This window comes from Leucoraja erinacea, chromosome 13 (genome assembly GCF_028641065.1).
Source record: "Leucoraja erinacea ecotype New England chromosome 13, Leri_hhj_1, whole genome shotgun sequence".
NCBI classification, from domain to species: Eukaryota; Metazoa; Chordata; class Chondrichthyes; order Rajiformes; family Rajidae; genus Leucoraja; species Leucoraja erinaceus.
Window position 1 is genome coordinate 11,887,814 of NC_073389.1, and position 19,563 is coordinate 11,907,376.

Below are 19,563 nucleotides of genomic sequence, written 5' to 3' on the forward strand. Positions count from 1 at the left end.
CCAGTTGTATTACACCCAGCTTCCAGCTTTCTTATTATTAATGAACTGTCTAGCAGTGTGATAAATGTTTCTTTATCTGTACCACCCATGACTTTTTGTTTAGGCTGAGGAAGTGGTGGAAGATTTGACTGGCATGTGTAGGCGATGCTGGCACATTAATCAACCCTTCTGAATACTTCAATTCACTGCCTATCTGTTTCAATGTTGGCTGTGTAATTAAAGTACACAGCAAGTATCCAAAATCAAACTGTTATTTCCTTTTCCCTTTCTGCATTTATATATTAAAAAAAAAGTGGTAGTCTTTGATGAACTGATCCCCATGGCTTTGATGAACAATGATTCGCAAGTACGCATAATGTTTTGGTTTCAAACAAAGAACTGCAGATGCTGGTTTACACCTAAGAAAGACACAAAGTGCTGGAGTAATTTAGTGGGTCAGGCAGCACTTCTGGAGAAAATAGATAGGTTACATTTCGGGTCGTCTAATACCATCGTTAGACAGTTAACAAAAGAACAATTGAGGCAGCAAGTTCCTAAGTGGAGCATTAGAAGACATACAATAGAATAGAATCACATTAGATACACTTTGAGCCAGTTAATGTTCTGGATTTGGATTGTCATCAGGTCTTTAATGAAGCAGCATATCAAATATTTCTGCATTAGATAAGTCATTGGGGAGTTATGCTTCATATATTAGATTACATAAAGGATTGATCAATAGACAGGAAAATATGAGTGCAGATGATCTGATTTTTAAGTTTGCAAGTTGCATCTCAGCAATTAGTGCTGAGGCCTCACATAGTTACACAATGAATTGATGGGTTAAATGCCATTTAATGATCTCATGATACAAATATACAGATGATGCAAGGAAAGGCGAGAAAGTAGTTGAGAGGAGGCACAAAAACATTTGCAAAAGTGGATAGGAACGGGTGGGGCAAAAAAAAGGCAGATGAATAGAAATATGATGTTTTCCACATTGGGCAAATGAGGAGAAAAGTAGAATATGTTTAACTAATGGTGTTCAGAGGGATCTGGATGTCCCTGGACAAATTTGCTAACGATTAACAGACTATTTAAAAAGGGAAATTGCAAAGACGAATTGGGAACAACAGTAAGGAACTCTTGCTACAATGATACGGGGGTTTGGTGACACCACATCAGGAGCACTGCATACAATTTTGATCTTAATTGAAGGATAGCAATGGGTGGATGATTTTATTGCTGGGGTGAGGAGGTTGGCCTATGAGAAATATTAAACAAATTAAGCCTATGCTTTCTCAAATTAAACAGTGATTTTATTGAAGGATACTAGAGTCCGAGGGCCCTTGATGTGGAAGAACATTTCCCTTGGAAGATGAATTAAGAATTAGGGAAGAGTCTGGAGAGAGGGTTAATGACTTGGGAGTGAGACAAGGAGGATGTTTTTTCCAACAAAAGATAGAAAATTCTTGGAATTCATTACTCCTACAAATTGTTAATGCTGAGTCATGAAGTATATTAAAGGCTCGGTTAGATTTTTGAACTACCAATGAGGTGAGAGTTGGGGAGATAATAGAAGAAAATAGGGTTAAGACAAAGATCAGATGAGCTATACACAAAATGCTGGAGCAACACAGCAGAACAGGCAGTATCTCTGGAGAGAAGGAATGACCCATTCCTTCTCTCCAGAGATGCTGCCTGTCCCGCTGAGTTACTCCAGCATTTTGTGTCTACCTTCGATTTAAACCAGCATCTGCAGTTCTTTCCTACACATTGGATGAGCTATGATCTTCCTGACAGGCAAATATGCTTGAGCATCTGTGTGGCTGACTCCTGAGGCTATTTCTGATGCTTTTTGTTCTACCCAATTTGCCAAACTGTGTAAGAAACCGTTGCATTGTTGTACTGACAACCAGACACAAACCTGAACTGACTTGACAGCTTTTCTTCTTAAATGTTAAGCATTACTTCAGCAAAAAAAAGCCAGGGATGTGTAGAAAGCCTAAAATTCAACGTGATTACATTCTACTGTTTTTAATGTACATAAAAACAACATTCCCATTTGTAGTGCTTTGAATTTGAGAGAGATATATATTTTTTAATTGACAGTGGCCACGAAAGGAGAGGACTGGACAGATGATACCAGAGAGTATCCTTTTAAATAGTGATGGTCCTATCAAGATGTTATGTTGTCAGCAGGATGCCTATGGCTTAGACACGATCACTCGGAGAATGTGGTCTTTGAATTGTTGTTTTTATGTCTTAATCTTTGGAATGGTTTGTGTTGGGGAAGGTGCTCTCATAATGCATCTAGTTAAGGGTTTGCGGGATTTTGAATCAATAAGGGTGAAGGAACTGAAATGTATTTGTGAACCAGGCAGTAAATAATTATTTTGGGATTCACGTGTAATGGTGCCTTGTGTCTATCAGTGGGAACAGCTGTGAGCTTGGTGGGGATTGCAGGGAACTTTAAAAAACTAAGTACAATTGAATGAGGACAGGAGATGTATCTTAACTTTTCTCTGAGATTTGTAGATCAGATATCAGTAGATCAGTAGCTAAGATAGACACAAAGCTGCAGCAACTCAGCGGGACAGTTGGCATCTCTGGAGAGAAGGAATGGGTGACGTTTCAGGTCGAGACCCTTTGTCTGAAGAAGGATCTTGGCCTGAAACGGCACCCATTCCTTCTCTCCAGAGATGCCAACTGTCCTGCTGAGTTACTCCAGCTTTTTGTGTCTATCTTTGGTTTAAACCAGCATCTGCAGTTCCTTCCAACACAGATCAGTAGCTAAAGCAGCTGCTGCTTTAGAGCGTAAGGGTTGGATCTTCCAACCGCTGGGAAGGTGAACACTGATTCCCCAACATTCTGACCCAAGCCAGTCGAGCTCTTGTCCTTTGCATCAATGGGGCATAATATGCTACCAGAGATCTAGCAACACCAAGGGGTTTTGGAACTATTGAATGATGCTCTGTCTGGGTCAGCCCCAAGCAGAACCAGGGTTTCTGGCTGATGCTGGGGCTTGGGCTGTTGGTGGAGAACAGGAGTGAAGTCTTAGGTAAGGACAACATCAGGTTTACTGCCATCTGCTCTGTAATCACTAAAGAGATGTGCATCAGTAATCAGGAGTCGGCCACACATCAGCGCAGCGCTGTCGTTGCTGGCTTGCAGTGCCATGGACCCGGCTTCCATCCAGACTACAGGTGCTGTCTGGATGGAGTTTGTTTGTTCACTCCGTGACTTGCCTGGGTTTTCTCAGAGATCTTTAGTTTCCTCCCACATTCCAAATACCTACAGGTTTGTAGGTTTTATAGCAGTGGGGTAAAACTGTTTTGTAGTCTATTTGTCCTTGTCCTTGTGGATCTGTACCGTTCCTTTATTACTGTGGTCCTCCAAGGTAAGGAGAGGGCAGCCGACAATCCTCTGGGCGTTGTCAATGGCCCTCTGGAGCGCTTTCCTCTGAGCCACTGTGCAGCTGGTGTACCACACGCATACACAGTATGTTAGTATGCTCTCAATGGAGCACCGATAAAAGGACAGCAGCAGCCTCTGAGTGATGTTGTTCTTCCTGAGCACCCGCAGGAAGTGCAGTCTCTGCTGGACCTTTTTCAGCAGCGCAGTGGTGTTCACGCTCCACGTCAGGTCCTATAAATGTAAATTGCCCCTAGTGTGTTAGAAAGCCTGTGGTCCAGCCAGCATTAAAAATGAAATGCTCAAGTACAGCACTCCAGAGATGCAGGACATCGTGCTTTGGCTGTTCAACATCATACTACGTTCAGGTTATTTCCCTGATATTTAGTGTGAAGGGCTTATTTCACCCATTTATGAGATTGGAAACAAATTAGACCCAAATAATTATCGTGGCATCTGTGTCAGTAGCTGCCTAGGGAAGTTATTCTGCAGTATCATAAATAACAGAATGCAGGATTTCCTTAACAAACACAACATTCTCAGTAAAAACCAAATTGGCTTCCTCCCAAAACACCGTTGGTTGGTGCAGACTCGGTACGCCGAAGGGCCTGTTTCCATGCTGTACCTCTAAACAAAACTGAACTAAAGATCCTGAATAGCTTTTACAGTAAACATAACCTTTATTCAATGGGGACATCTGTAAGGTGTAAATGTATATATTTTAAATTCCTTTTTCTCCCCGTTAATTGAGAGCAATTTCTGGACTGCAGTTTTCCCCAATTGGTTATGTTTGTGTGTGGGGAATGAGTGGCCTTATACCCACCCTCCACCCCAATAAAGGACTCAGCTGAGACACACTCATCTCCCTGCTACCTTCAGGTAGAAGGTACAGGAGCCTGAAGACTGCAAGGACCAGGTTCAGGAATAGCTACCTCCCCTCAGCCATCAGGCTATTAAACCTGGCTCGGACAAAACTCTGAACATCAATAACCCATTATCACACATTTATTCATGTGTTTTGTAGTCAATGCCTACTATGTTCTGTTGTGCTGAAGCAAAGCAAGAATTTCATTGACCTATCAGGGACACATGACAATAAACTCACATTAACTTGAACTTGAGCTTCATCTGTGAAGTGAAGGGGATTATATCATCAGTAGGTGTGTGAGACCAGTCATATGCTTTGCAGAGTGTGAAGATGATGACTATATAGTGTAGAACTTAACATCGAGCTATAGTGCTGAATTCCATCAATGAGGGTCCCACGCGGTCTTGGGATGGGTTGTAGAACAAAGCACATCGCATCTCGTAACTGCAGAGCAAGCAGAAGTGCGTGACGGGTGGGAGATCTGGCCTGTTACTCACACTGCTATCTCAGATTTCTCCAGTTCTAAACATTTCAGAAAGGTAAAAGACTGTTCCTTTACTCACTAAATTGTACCCACTTTTAAAAATGAATTGAAGCAACTGACCATGGCATCCCAAACTCCTGGCTGTTGCCAGCTAGAGAAACAAGGCCGGTGGGAGTGCAAAAACAATTTATTCTCCTAATGTCGGAAAGCAGATAAATCCCAGCAGTTCTTGACATAATGGCCAGGGGGTGGGGTTGAATGATTTGGCCCTTTCAATCTCTCTCACAATCTATTAAATAACAATCACCCAACATCAATTACCCCAAGAAATGTTTAACATTCAAGCCTGGCCTTTGAATAATTGTAGAAGTCAACCAAACAAATTGTTGGAAGCAGATGACACAAATCCATTGAGTTCAAATGATTTAAAATGCACTAATGGATTCTGAGTATTAGGTGCGCGCAATGTGTTCAGATTGTAGAATTTGCTTCAGCTGACAAAATCAAAGCCAGTGACTGGCTCAGTTGAGTTTTAAAGTAAGTAATTGTAATGAAGGTGTTAACAGAAGATTGAATGGATAAACCTATCTACTTGTGAAATGTGTATATCTTTCCAAACAATATTTTGTCTGAGATATTATTTTGGAAATTGAAATTTCTCATTAATAGATCAGCTTTTCTTTTCCCTGTTTTGAACAGGCGTACTAAAATTGCTGGAACAATAATAGAAACTTTTGATGTTGATTTTTCTTTAAATTTTAAGAATACCAAAAGAAAGTAGTGAATTGTTTTGGAAATGGAAATTAGTATCTGGTGCCTACTGTAACATAATTGTATGCATGTGCAGAGGTGATTGCAAGCTCTAGAATCTAGTGTCCACAATCTTGTCCTCTTTGAGATCCTGATGCTATGTATGTAGACAGACATAACCTTTCCTGAGCTTTGAACTCAGTTTGGGGAGCAATTGTGCAGTGAGGTTAATATGTGCCTCTATTCCTTGCGATCTAATATGTATATTTGCAAAGATGGCAAAAATTACCTGCTCCAAGAGTCTACTCATTGATGGCCGCCTCTGCCTACAGTCTGTCTGTTTTTCTGTAATTTTTTTAAATTTTAGTCAGTTTTAAAAGGTTGTTTTTGGAGATTTCTTTAGCTTTTCTATTTCGTGGAGGGGGGTAGGGTAAGGGGGAAACCGTTTCCCAGTCACTTCCTGGCGAGGACGCGACTACTCTCCGAGTTGTGTCTTCGCCCCCCTCCTCGTGGCCTACCACCTGGATTGTAGTGGCCTTTTCCTGCCGGGGACCTGGATCAGAGCTTCAGCAGCGGCGGCGCAGCGCTGGAAACATCGCGGAGCGGGCGATTGTTTACCTGGATTGGTCGTTGAATCTCTGGAGTGCTGGGCCTGCTGCTTCAACATCGGAGCTGCGGTTCGTAGAACTTCCAGCGCGGGCGGCGCTGACTTCAACATCGCGGAGTCCTGGGATCCCTTTGCCGAGGGCCGCCAGCATTGAATCTCCGCCCAGCGCGGTTTATGGACTTCGGGAGCTGCGGACTCCGGTAGGAAGTGGCCAATTCGGATGTCGAAGCCGCTAAGGAGGTCCTCCAGTCCCGACATCGGACTTCCATCACCCCGGCGAGCGGGCCTGAACATCGGGCCGCCCGTAGCGTTGACAGCGGGGGATTCGGGAGCTCCCCGACCATGGGAGGACAACAGAGGAGGATGACTGAATTTTGAAGCCTTCCCTCACAGTGGGAAACTTTGATCCTGGTGTGTGGGGATGTCTGTGTTAAGACTATAGTGTTCTGTGCTCTTTATTATTCGTATGGCTGTATGGCAACCACACATTTCACTGTACCAATCGGTACATGTGACAAATAAATGTATCTTGATCTTGATCTTGTGTCTTGTTCTCTATGAACTTAAAATTGAAAACAAACACGACACGCGGTTGTCAAAATTCATGTCCCCAAACACCTGAACATTTTTGTTTGGTTATTATATTTGGCTATTATATTGCACTAAAGCTACCTGTAAACATCATCAAGCCAACATAATAATGTACTTTAGCATATTAAGCAGCTTCAGTAATGGCAGAAGGAATGGTTTTGCAGCACTCAATGCTGGATTTTATATAGAGATGCTGTGATGGTGGAACCAATAGATGGCTAGGATTTTGAATGAGTGATCATTTTACTGTTCTCTAGACCAAGTGGGACTCGTTGGGTCCCTGTCACATGGGAGGCCTGGTCCCCCAACACGACCCGATCCCACAATGCAATATTCAACCACTCACCCTTAGCCCCCACGGGAGGCCTGGACCCCAATGCAACCCGTTCCCCCAAGCAATATTCCACCACTCACCCATAGCCCCCAACTGTGCAGGGTCTGCTAATTTCCCCTTATTCACCATCCATCATTTTAAACTTTAAAAAAAATGCAATTGCTCTTCCTAGGGCTGGCAGGACTCTGTCCTGGGATTGCAACATTGTAGCGGGCAGGGTTACAATCCCATTGTGACGTCATAGCTGTAACTGCCAGTGAAGAGGGAAGACATTTTTCTCAAGTAGGGATTTTGTAAAGTTAAAAATGTGAATAACTTAAAATATACCATAAATCTGAATGAAACTTGATACCCCACAGGACAATGGTGAGTAAGGTGGTGCAAAAATCATAGTGCTATCGTGTACCGTTTTGGCATAGTTCAGACCAGGAAAAGTACCCAAACTGGCATACTCACTCACTCACAGACAAGATGAAAGTTTTAATAATATACTTGACCAAGTGCAGACCCATTGGGTCTGCTCCCCCAACGCAGCCGTTCCCTACCTATAGCCCCCACAGGAGACGTGCTCCTCCAACTCAAGCGACTCAGGAATCAGCAGTGCGTCTGTTTTTAAATGGCGTCTTTGAGGCGAGATGCGGGCGCCAGCAGCCGTTATGGTCGCTGGCCAGCAGGAGGCGACAAAATGAGTGAGTGGGGGGTAGGTGGAGATGGATTTTATTAAAAATGTGTACATAAACACGACAAAATTTAATGAGGAGTCGATACTTGGAATGAAAAGTGAAATCTCTACCGAATTGGAAAAAAACTTGGCCTTTCTGGGTCTGACGTTGGCGTAGCAACTAATCAAAGGCTGACAGCCACAAAGAAACACACACAGCCAGCCACAGAGTTTTAATATTATATAGATAAATAGATTCAATAAATAGGAGTTGAATTGCAACCTTGAATCCTGACTTTATTTCATGAACATAAACGATGTAGCAACAAAACACATGGTGAAAGATAAATGACCAAGGCCTCCCTGGCATGGTTTTTAGATAAATTTGTAACTTTTTGGGTTTAAGTTTTTTGTACCATGAAACATAGAACAGCACAGGAATGGGCCCTTTGACACACAAGGGCATGTGGCACATGATGCCAAGAACAACTCCGTACATAATCCATATCCCTACATTCCCTGCCTATCTATGTGCCTATCCAATGGTCTCTTAATTGCCACTATCGTATCTGCCTCCACCATCACCCCAGGAGTGCATTTCAGGCACACACCACTCTGTGTATATAAAGTGTACCTTGCCCCTCCCACCTTAAAGCTATGCCTTCTTGTATTAGATTATTTAATCCTGGCTGAAACGTTCTGATTGTCTACCCTATCGATGCCTCTCATAATTTTATATATTCCTATCAGGTCTCCCCTCAACCTCCAGTGTACCAGAGAAAATAATCTGTCTGTCCAACCTCTCCCTATAAAATAACACCCCCTAATCCAGGCATCATTCTGGTAAATGTCCTCTGCACCCTTTCTAAAGCCTACCCATCCTTCCTATATTGGGGTGGCGAGAACTGCTAGCAATACTCTAAATGTGGCATAAACAAAGTCCTAGAAAGCTGCATCACGACTCCATGACGCTTATACTCTGTGTGCTGAATAATGAAGCTAAGCATATTGTATGTCTTCTTTACCACTCCACTTATGTTGCCACTTTCAGGGAATTATCAACTGAGGTACAGTGAAAAGTTTCTAGGGCAATCCAATAACAACAGATAATACTATACATGAATATATGCAGGATGAGCAACAGGCCATGGGTGAATTGGGCAGAAAGCCTTGGATTTTAACATGTGCAAGACTGTTCGTAAATTTCACTGGGGCGACACGGTGGCACAGCGGTTGAATTGCTGCATTACCAGAGACCCGGGTTCGATCCCGAGTACGAGTGCTGTCTGTATGGAGTTTGTACGTTCTCCCTGTGACCTGTGTGGGATTTCTCCGAGCTCTTCGGTTTCCTCCCACACTCCAAAGACGTTCAGTTTGTAGGCTGATTGTCTTGGTAAAAATTGCAAATTGCTTCTATTGCCTTGAGGATAGTGTTAGTGTGTGGGGACCGCTGGTCGGTGTGTACTCGTTGGGCTGCAGGGTCTTCTTCAACGCTGTATCTCTAAACTAAACTAAAAGTGGACTGGCTCTGCAGATCAATGACTGGCCTCCACTTCTACCCAAGGTACAGCTTCTCAGCTCCCATTCATCAACATCAGACCGATTAGTAATAGGAAGTGGGGAGCACTGTATCCTTGCACATGGGAAAATCCAAAGCATTCTGCCCAATTCAGCCATGGCCTATTGCTCATCCATTATTGCTTATATTCATGTATGGTATTATCTGTTGTGATTGGATTGCCCTAAAAACTGTATCCTCCCACTGCAGTTGAATGTCTACATCACACTCTTGCAAGTAAGTTGCAATTTGGACACACCAACTCTGGACATTATCTGCTGTACACAGGTACTTTCCTGCATTCTCAGGGAATTCATTTCAGTCGTGAAGGAAGTGCTGCAGAAAACTGACCTTATTCAGCATATATTTTATGTGGGTGTTTGTTTTCTGGATTAGGTATTCAATAAGCACCCTCTTTCAGTGTTGTAGTAATCTATGAGTCTCAGTTCATTCATAAAATTATGGGTATATTGAGTTAATGTAGCCAATTTTTTGAAAAGCTGTCAATGTTTTATTCATGAAACAAAAACAGATTAAACCAAGGCAGAAATGCCAACACTTGTAAAGATTCAAAACTCCTGGCCCCTCTGAATCTTTTTAAAACTTAAAATGCATTCAGAAACAGATGAGTCAGTCTATTGATTAATTATTCACTGCTTAGATGTTGCCACAATGAAATAAATTCCAATAAAGTACAATTTATCATATGTGTATCCCAGAACCAAATGGTGAATACCCAAATCATTCTACCAAGGGTGAAACAGAAGAGGAGATTGCATTTAGCAAATGTCATGGAGAACAAGGATCTAATCCAATGATCTACAGCAAAATGATTGACTTTAGTGGTGAATTCAGCAGGAAATGTTATAAATTAAACTAGCAATGCCATGTTTGTCTTTTATCAACTACAGTATCTGCTGCAGCTAATACAGGGTAGCAATGATTACAGAGGAGAAGGATTTGATCTTTTAAGATGTTTCATCACTTAGACTTTAATAAATGTGTTTAGTTGAACAATAAGCACCAAGAGAAAATGACTATTCTTTAGCAGATTCTCGTGCTACAAAGATACTTGCACACAACTATTTCAACTGCATTGACCTTGACATCAGTTAATACAAAGGCAATCAATTAACTCCCCAACTCTGCAAATGGATAAGGAAACAATTGATCACAAATTCTTTCACCATAGTTTGATTATTTAGAAAAAGAATCAGCTCCACGAGTCTTTAAATTCCAACGTTATGTTTTGTGTCAAGAGTCTCAAGAATCCGGCATCTTTTCCATGAGGTAAAAGCAGAATTGGAGACGGCATGAAGAAGTCTTTGCTGCCGAATGCAGTTGTCAACTTCATGTTATTGTCTCTTTTCGCACAATCCGCCTTTGATGACACATGAGGATGCTTGACAATGCATATTTTCTCCTGGTTCTGGAAGTTTTGTTCAACTTTTTGTGGCAGCGAAGTGAAATACGGAGCTCCTCGATCACTGTGCTGAATGTAAAGCACTAGGAAATAAAAGCAGGAACATATGATTTTTGCAGTACTTTGTAAACCTAGTCTCACTTTTGCACACTCTTCATATCCATTTATTCAAATACAAATATCCATAACTACTACTTTATTGAAAGCTGAGTATCTAAAGTTATCACATCGTTGGTACAATTTTCTCTCCGTGTTGGAGTTGGCCCGTGTGTCCTAATTCCTCGGCCTTCCACTGCAGAAAAACCCTTGATCATGACTCCTAGTGTCTACAGTCACACAAAATCAACCAATTTGTGTAAAGTATTTATAATGCAAGAAGCATTACTGGGATGGGTCCAATGGTAAAATTTCCAGCTCTTAACCAGATGGTTGTGTGTTTAAATAACACTGCTGGAGGAACTCAGCAGGTATGATGCAGGGTCCTGACCTGAATTGTCAGCAATTATTTTCTTCCCACAAATTCTGCTCTACCACTGAGTTCCTCCAGCAGTTTTTTTTTTCCCCAGCATCTGCAGTCTATTGTGACGAATATAATCTCATGCCTCATTCTAGATAGTGCTGTAATTGGAGTCACACATTCTAGTCCTGGAATACTGGGTTAATATCTGGTGGATGCTTGCATCTGCCGGGTGTGGTGTGGTCATCTTCTCCTTTATGTCTCGCTGGTTCTCCTGGAATAGGCTAAAGACTTGCTCATTGAAAAATAATATAGATTTACTACTGGAAACATGTTCTTGCAAAGAAAATGCAGCAATTAGATACATTATGCAGAAAGAGAAAGTCTGTGACTGGAGACAAGAGACTGCAGATGCTTGTACCTTGAGCAACATAAGCCCTGGAGGAATTCAGCAGGTCAAGCATTACCTGTGGAGGAAAGTGGACAGTAAACAATTCAGGTGAGGACTATTCTTCACAATGAGAGACCCTCCGTCAGAACCTTAAGAAAGTTCCCAACCCAGAGTAATGCCTGTCCACTTTCCTCCACCAATGTTTCATGACCTGCTGAGTTCCTGTAGCTCTTAGCTTATTGCTGAAGGTCTGTGCATGTTTGTTTTTTAGAGATAACATGTCATGAAACCAACGTTGCATTCTGTCAAAACCGTTCAAAATTTATGATAATCTATGATGTTCAGATAGCCCTGAAATGCAAATAAAAATAAGATAAACAACTACAAATGGGATAAATGTTTTAAGAAAGAAATCACTACAATCTAGACACAAAAAGCTGGAGTAACTCAACAGGACAGGCAGCAGCTCTGGAGAGGAGGAATGGGTGATGACTTTTTGTGTCTATCTTCGGTTTAAACCAGCATCTGCAGTTCCTTCCTACACAATCACTGGAATATTATCATTTTAAATTGTAAATTATTATTATCAATTTTTCCACAATAAACTATTATTGGTCAAATGGGTTTGTGAATCGTGCTCTGGGACTAATCTGACACAGTTTCAAGAGGTTATTTTCTAGTGCATGGCCTACACAATCTCAGCAAGGCCTCTCCCAACCACCAGGAAGTGACTGACAGAGCTTGGTATGTTTGTTTACGTCATATGTGTATGATCCTCCAAGATACTTATCCTGACAAATTGCAGCAGTTCTGTGGTAACTTCCTGCAACAATACAACTCCTAATTGTTCTTTCTTTCCCTTTTATTTTTGGGTTTCAACCCATTGTGCGTCTTCTCCTAATTTTACTGAACGTTTTTCCTTCCAATATTTAATATGTAAAAGAATATGTGTGTGTTTATGATTGTGTTTATAGTTTGTTTGGTTGTTTATTTGTTTGTCTTTGTGCACAAAGTCCGCGAGCATTGCCACTTTTCATTTCACTGCACATCTCGTATGTGTATGTGACGGATAAACTTGACTTGAATAAACTTGACTTGACTTGACTCTTGGAACAGTTACATGGAGCAGCACACAAATATTAGCAGTAGACCAAGGTTGATTCATTTGACCATTGGTCATGACTCCAAGCGATGTTAGTCATGCTCTGGGATATAGAGCAAAACGATCTTCCTTGATCAGTTCCACCACCGTGCAATTAGATTCACGAAGATGGCTGCACTCTAAGCCCATGGGAAAATCTGGAGCAGAAACATCAGGCGAAAAAAACGGGTAGGGAATTTTGCCTTATGCAAAAGGCTGCACCCGAGGAATATGAAATGTTCAGAGGTTGCGGGGAGAAGGCAGGAGAATGGGTTGAGGGGGAGAGATCGATGAGCTATGATTGAATGGCGGAGTAGACTTGATTCTGTTCCCATCACTTATGAAATAGAAGGAGTGGGGCCACACAACTCTTCTCCACTATTTAATAACAGCAAGTTTAATGCTGTGCCTCATGTTAATTTTCCTGACAATTCCTTCACACCCCAACCTTTTGCATTGCTGCAGATCACCTTAGAATATTGCAACCGTCTTAAGAGCTAATAATATACTGCGAATTATATCCGTCCTTCAAATGTTGGAAACTGTAGTCAATTTGTGTGAAGGTAGACAAAAATGCTGGAGAAACTCAGCGGGTGAGGCAGCATCTATGGAGTGAAGGAAATAGACAACGTTTCGGGTCGAAACCCTTCTTCAGACTCAGACAATTTGTGTGAAGTAAGTTCCCAAAAATTGCAATATAATTATGACCTGATAATCGGCTTTGTTTTATTTGATTTTGCAGTGTTGTCTATTGATCGCTGCCTTGTTCATGAGAGCACTGGTTGGCTGTTGGTTTAAGGTATCATGAAATTCCCTATGACGGGCTCTGCAGCCACCTGTGACAATGAATTCCACTGATTCACCACCCACTGGCTAAATAAATTCTTCCTCATCCTTATTCTGAAGGTACATCCTTTTATTCTGTGGCTGTGTCCTCTGGTTCTAAACTCTCCCATTAATGGAAACAAAATTAACTGGTTGTTCAGTTACAAATCACTGCCGAGACCCTTCAGTTAATTGATGAATGAAACTACCATTACATTAATTTGACTCTTTTCTTTGTGACATTACATTAGTTTGAGTCTTTTTCTGTTGAAAGAATAATAACGCATTTTAGAATCTGCTTGGCTAACAGTTTAAGCATCTGTAAATGTAGAATGAAAAGTGATGAAAATCTGAGCGTGCTTGTGACAGTACACATCGGCTTAAAAAGAAGCAAAGTTATTAACTGGATTTTCAAAATCTCAAAGATGTATTTACTTGTGGAATATAACATTAAATAAAATGCAAGATTACCTTGGAAAACTGTCCATAGATAAGTGGGAACTAGTGGGAACTATTTGGATAAGTAAATGGAACATATTTATTTTCCTTGTAATTCAGTCTGATGAATTTACAGTGGCATGCCTGACTCCATCAATGGCATTTAATTCTCTGAGGCAAAAGATGTAGATTCAAACATATTCTGGAGTTCCTCTGGTTCCCTACTTAGCATCAGAATCACTGTCTTTTAGGTGTACATATGATTGTAAATTACTTTAATATGTACATATGGCTATAAAGTACTTTTATAATAGCAATCTTCAGATGATCTAGCTAACAGATAGCTAACCCCATATCTTTTTATTCTCTTAATACCTGAACATTATTGAATTCTACCTTGAATATATTCAATAACTGAGCATCACAGGCCTTGAATATGCTACGTAAAGGTTCAAAATATAAAAACACATCTAAAATTAAATACAAGAGTGGAATTTCTTCAGTTAAAGGTTTAGAAACCAATTAGATGATTTTAGCCTGTTTATGTTTGGAACCTAGAACTGCTGACTTGGGTGAGGTGATTACACTGGCATTATTCCTTTAGATTATTATACTTAGATGCTCTAACCTCATAATTTCTGGGATAGATCAAGTGAATGTTAATATGTACTCGATATATCAAAAGCCACAGATTTCAATGAAGGCAATGAATAATTATTATGTTGGACATGTGCAAGAAAGCACTTTTAAATTAGTCTTTTCTATCCCATTGGTCAGACAACAAATATTATAAGATCTAAAATGTTGCCACATCAGGATGCTAGCTGATAAGGAAATCCTGATGCATTCACAAACATTCTTATTATGGTATAGGAATACAGTGATAACTTTTTGTCTTCTTACTAACCGGGTTTTACCAATTATATAAAGCATATCAACTGTATATATGACTGGTTGAAGAAAACTGCCAGAATACACAAAACAAGCACTATTTGTGTAATTTAATATACCTATTTTTCGCTTTTAATCAATTTCCTTCTGATAGATACATAGAAAATAGGTGCAGGAGTAGGCCATTCGGCCCTTCGAGCCTGCACCGCCATTCAATATGATCATGGCTGATCATCCAACTCAGTATCCCGTACCTGCCTTCTCTCCATACCCCCTGATCCCTTTAGCCACAAGGGCCACATCTAACTCCCTCTTAAATACAGCCAATGAACTGGCCTCAACTACCTTCTGTGCAGAGAGTTCCAGAGATTTACCACTCTCTGTGTAAAAAATATTTTTCTGATCATCTCATAATTTTGTCGTTTCAAATTTCCCCTCTAACCTGGAGAACATCTCTGTCCTCATTATATCATAATTTTAAGCATTTGCATGGAAAATATGCTAAAATCCATAAGCAAGGTATTAATTGATCTGTAATAACGATATCCTACCAATGACCCCTGACCAAAATAGCCAAAGGAGCCTTTTAAAAAATGTCCATTTCAAAGCACATTACACTAAAATCACCCAGCTCATCACTTTTTCATTACTCCTTGGCTTGAATGAAGCTACCAACTCAATATTACATCAAACACATACACAGACAAAAGATATATATGTGAAGGATTCACAAATATCAATATTTACTGCTGTAACAATTTTATTAAGTGTATGCCATTGGACTTATGGCTCAGTGCCGGCACACTAGTCTCTGAATCAATGCATGAGTTCAATACCCACTCTAGAGACTCTACCATAAAGTTGGTGCAGGGACTTTCATGCAGTCCAGAAGGGGTGCTGCACAGATGGAGGTACCTGTAGTTTTTTTCAGATGAGATGTTAAAGTAAGGTCCAACCTATCCATTCAATTAGATGCCAAGTATCCAATGGCAATACTTCAATGAGGAGCACCACAGGCTCCTCAATGTCTCAATCTTTAACCAACATTAAGACAACTAAAGTTATTGAATCATTAGCTTTAGTTTAGTTTAGTTTAGATACAGTGTGGAAACAGACTCTTCGGCCCACCGGATCCGCGCCAATCAGGGATCCCCGAACATTAACACTATCCTACACACACGGGGGACAATTTTGACATTTACCAAGCCAATTAACCTACAAACCTGTAAGTCTGGAGTGTGGGGGGAAACTGAAGATCTCGGAGAAAACCCACGCAGGTCATGGGGAGAACGTACAAACTCCGTACAGACAGCACCCATAGTCGGGATCGAACCCAGGTCTAAGGCGATGCATTAAGAGACAGCTCTGCTGCCTGTAGTCCACCAATGCCTGTACTTCGATGTCGGCTGCATGCATGCATTTCGTTGTACTGATACTTGTATTTGTGCGATGACATTAAAGTTGCACTTTGGAACGTGTGTATTATTTTAGAAATGCAGCACAGAAACAGGCCCTTCGGCCCACTGAGTCCATGCTGCCCATCAATCTCCCCTGTTCACACTGGTTTCTATGTTATCCCACCATTGCATCCCTACACATTCGGGACAATTTACAGAGGCAAACTAGTCTTCAAGCCTGCATGTCTTTGGGATATGGGAAGAAACCAGAGCACTCAGTGGAAACACATGGGATCACAGGGAGAACATGCATATACCCCATAGCCAGCACCCGTGGTCAGGATTGAACCTGAATCTCTGGCGCTATGAGGCAGTGGCTCTACCAGCTGTGTCACTGTGCTGCCCATAGTGACCACATTTGTGATCATGAAAGTATATTTTTGGAGAAATGAGAAGAGACATGCTAGAGGGAAAGGGAAATCATTCCCCTGGCATGTTTATTCTCATTACTGGAGAAAGTGCCAGCCACTTTAATTTTGCCCACAGTTGTTTTATATTTGTAAACATAACATGGAATGGTGCTTGCAAGCGGAGGCAAGGATGGATAGTGCAGATTGCAGATGGCAGAAAATTAAGATTTACACCTCGTCTTCAAGCCTTCTCCGTTCAAACGAAACTTCCATCCTGTTGAGTTTGAGTCGCTGAGGTTCACATAGCTTGTTTTGACAGATCATAAAGAATCAGCTTGACATTTAAAAACCTTAAAAGAAGGCATTTTACTTGAGAAAAAAAGTCAGCTGATAATACCTGGGATTGTGCTAGGTTTCTGGCAGACAATAATTAGGTTCTAAAACATTCATATTCTATTATATTTCTATCTATTGCCCAACAGCAGAGAGTTACGGATGTATGCTGTCAGGAGTTAGCTCAGTTTAGTTACCATTGCCTCTTGGCAAGAGCATTGATCAAATGTGTATTAAGTCAATTCAAGTTCCATTTCAATGCTTATTCAATTAAGTTCTGAAGAAGAATCTTGACCCAAAATGCCATCCGTCCATTTACCTCCACAGATGCTGCCTGACCTCCTGTGTTGCTCCAGCACTTTGTATTTTGCTCAAGATTCCGGCATTTGCAGTTTCTTGTATCTCTATTAAGTTCTTGTTGCTCTTTGGCTGTATTGAGGAGCTCACTACGTTTGGAGTTTGCCTAGTTTAATTGGAAAGCGCCTACATATCCATAAGATATGTAGGAATCTCGTCAGAAGATCCTTCATGAAGGTGAATCCTCAGAAAGCATCCAGTCCTCATAGGTGTAGCTGACCGTGTTCTCAAAACCCTCATGAATCAACTAGCTGAAGGTTTTGCGAACATCTTCAGCCTCTCATTACTATGGTCCAAGGTCCCCATCTACTGTAAAAAGACATCCATAATACCAGTGCCGAAGAAGAGCAAGGTGACGTGCCTCACTGACTGCCGACCAGTGCCACTCATGTCTATTGTGATGAAGTGCTTCATGAGTTTGATTATGAAACAAATCAATTGCTGCCTCTGTAATGACCTGGACTTCAACCCGTTTATCTCCACACAGATCAACAGCAGTTGTGATCTTGCTGGCTCTTCACTCTGCGCTTAAGTACTTGGGCAACAGGAACACGTATGTCTTTGTTGTTCAATAACACGATCCCTTCCAAACTCATTGTCAAACTTAGGGAACTGGGTCACTGCTCATCCCCGTGCAACTGGATCCTTGAATTCCTCAATCAGTACGAATTGGCAACAGCAGCTCCTTCTCACTGACCATCAGCAGAGGGGCTCCTCAGAACTCTTAAAGGGCTCTTAAAGATAGTGGAGTCAGGGGATATGGGGAGAAGGCAGGAATGGGGTACTGATTGGGGATGATCGGCCATGATCACATTGAATGGCCATGCTGGCTCGAAGGGCAGAATGGCCTACTCCTGCACCTATTGTCTATTGACTGTGTGTTCAGTCCCTGCTCTATTCTCTCTATACTCATGAATGTGGAGCCAGGCACAGCTCCAACGTCATCTTTAAATTCACCGAAAATACCATTGTCGTTACATGAATAACAGGTAGCAATGCATCAGAGTGATGGAGGGAGATTGATAATCTGGTTAAGTGGTTCCAGACAAGGCAAGGAGCGGATAGTTGTCTTCAGGAAGAGAAAACTGGGGGACAATGCACTTGGCTTCATTGGGAGGATAGCAGTGGAGAGAGCCAACAGCTTCAAGTTCCCAGCTGTGCATATATCTGTGTGGTCTGTCCTGTATTGATGTAACACAAAAAAACCTCAACACTGCTTCCACCTCCTCAGAGGTTTGGGGAGATTTGGCAAGTCTCTGAATACTCCACTGAGCTCCTACAGGTGCACAGTGGAGAACATACTGATTAGTTGCTTCATGGCCTGGTTTGCTAATTCAAACAGTCGAGAATAAAGGAGGCTGCAGACATTGGTGGGCATGGCCCAGTCCATCATGGGAACTGACCTCCACACAATTGAAGGGATCTACAGGAAGCGCTGCCTCAAGACAGCAGCTAATATCACAGATCCACATCGCCCTGCCCATGCTCTATTCTCACTGCTACCATCAGAAAGAAGATGCAGGAGTCTAAGAACCATTACCTGCAGGTTCAAGAACTGTTTCTTCCCATCAATGATCAGGTCTTGAACCACCCTGCACACCGTAATCACAACCCTACCTCAGTACTGAACCACTACAGACCTTGTATTTCTTTGGTTGCTGTACTTTGGCTTTTTGAATAAATTAGTTTCGTTTTGTTTAGAGATACAGCGCGGAAACAGGCGCTTCGGCCCACCGAGACCAGCGATCCCTGCATCCCCGCACATTAACACTATCCTACACACACTAGGGACAATTTACAATTTTACCAAGCCAATTAACCTACAAACCTGTATGTCTCTCTGTAATGTGTGAGAAATCCGGAGCTCCTGGAGAAAACCCAGACAAGTGATGGGGTGAATGTCCAAACCCTGTACAGATAGCACCAGTGGGCAGGATCAAGCCCAGGTCTCTGCCACTGTAAGGTAGCAACTCTACAGCTGCATCACCATGCCGCCCACCATAAACTGTTCATTTATGTTATATTGCCATTGTTGTTGCGTCTAAAGAACCTGTATAGCTGCAGCCAGTAAGACTTTCACTGTTGTGATTAATATTGGGTGCGTTTGACATTTAAACAATCTTGACTCTTGACTTTGTTTTTCTTGTTTGTTGACAGTCGAATGGTTGCTTGCCCAAAATTACTTTTAAATTGTTTTTAAGCCTAGAAACTGGATGATGCAGAAAAAGTTGCATCTTCGTGAAGAAAACTAATA

At 41.6% G+C, this 19,563-nt stretch overlaps 1 protein-coding gene across 1 annotated transcript in view; it reads right to left on the reverse strand.

Moving 5' to 3' along the window:
* Positions 1 to 8,870: 8,870 nt before the first annotated feature.
* grik1a (glutamate receptor, ionotropic, kainate 1a) overlaps positions 8,871 to 19,563 on the reverse strand; it is a 276,013-nt gene continuing 265,320 nt past the window's right edge. The window contains 1 exon segment of the mRNA XM_055644485.1: positions 8,871 to 10,752. Coding sequence (XP_055500460.1) covers positions 10,597 to 10,752 — 156 coding nt within the window. The 3' untranslated portion in view covers positions 8,871 to 10,596.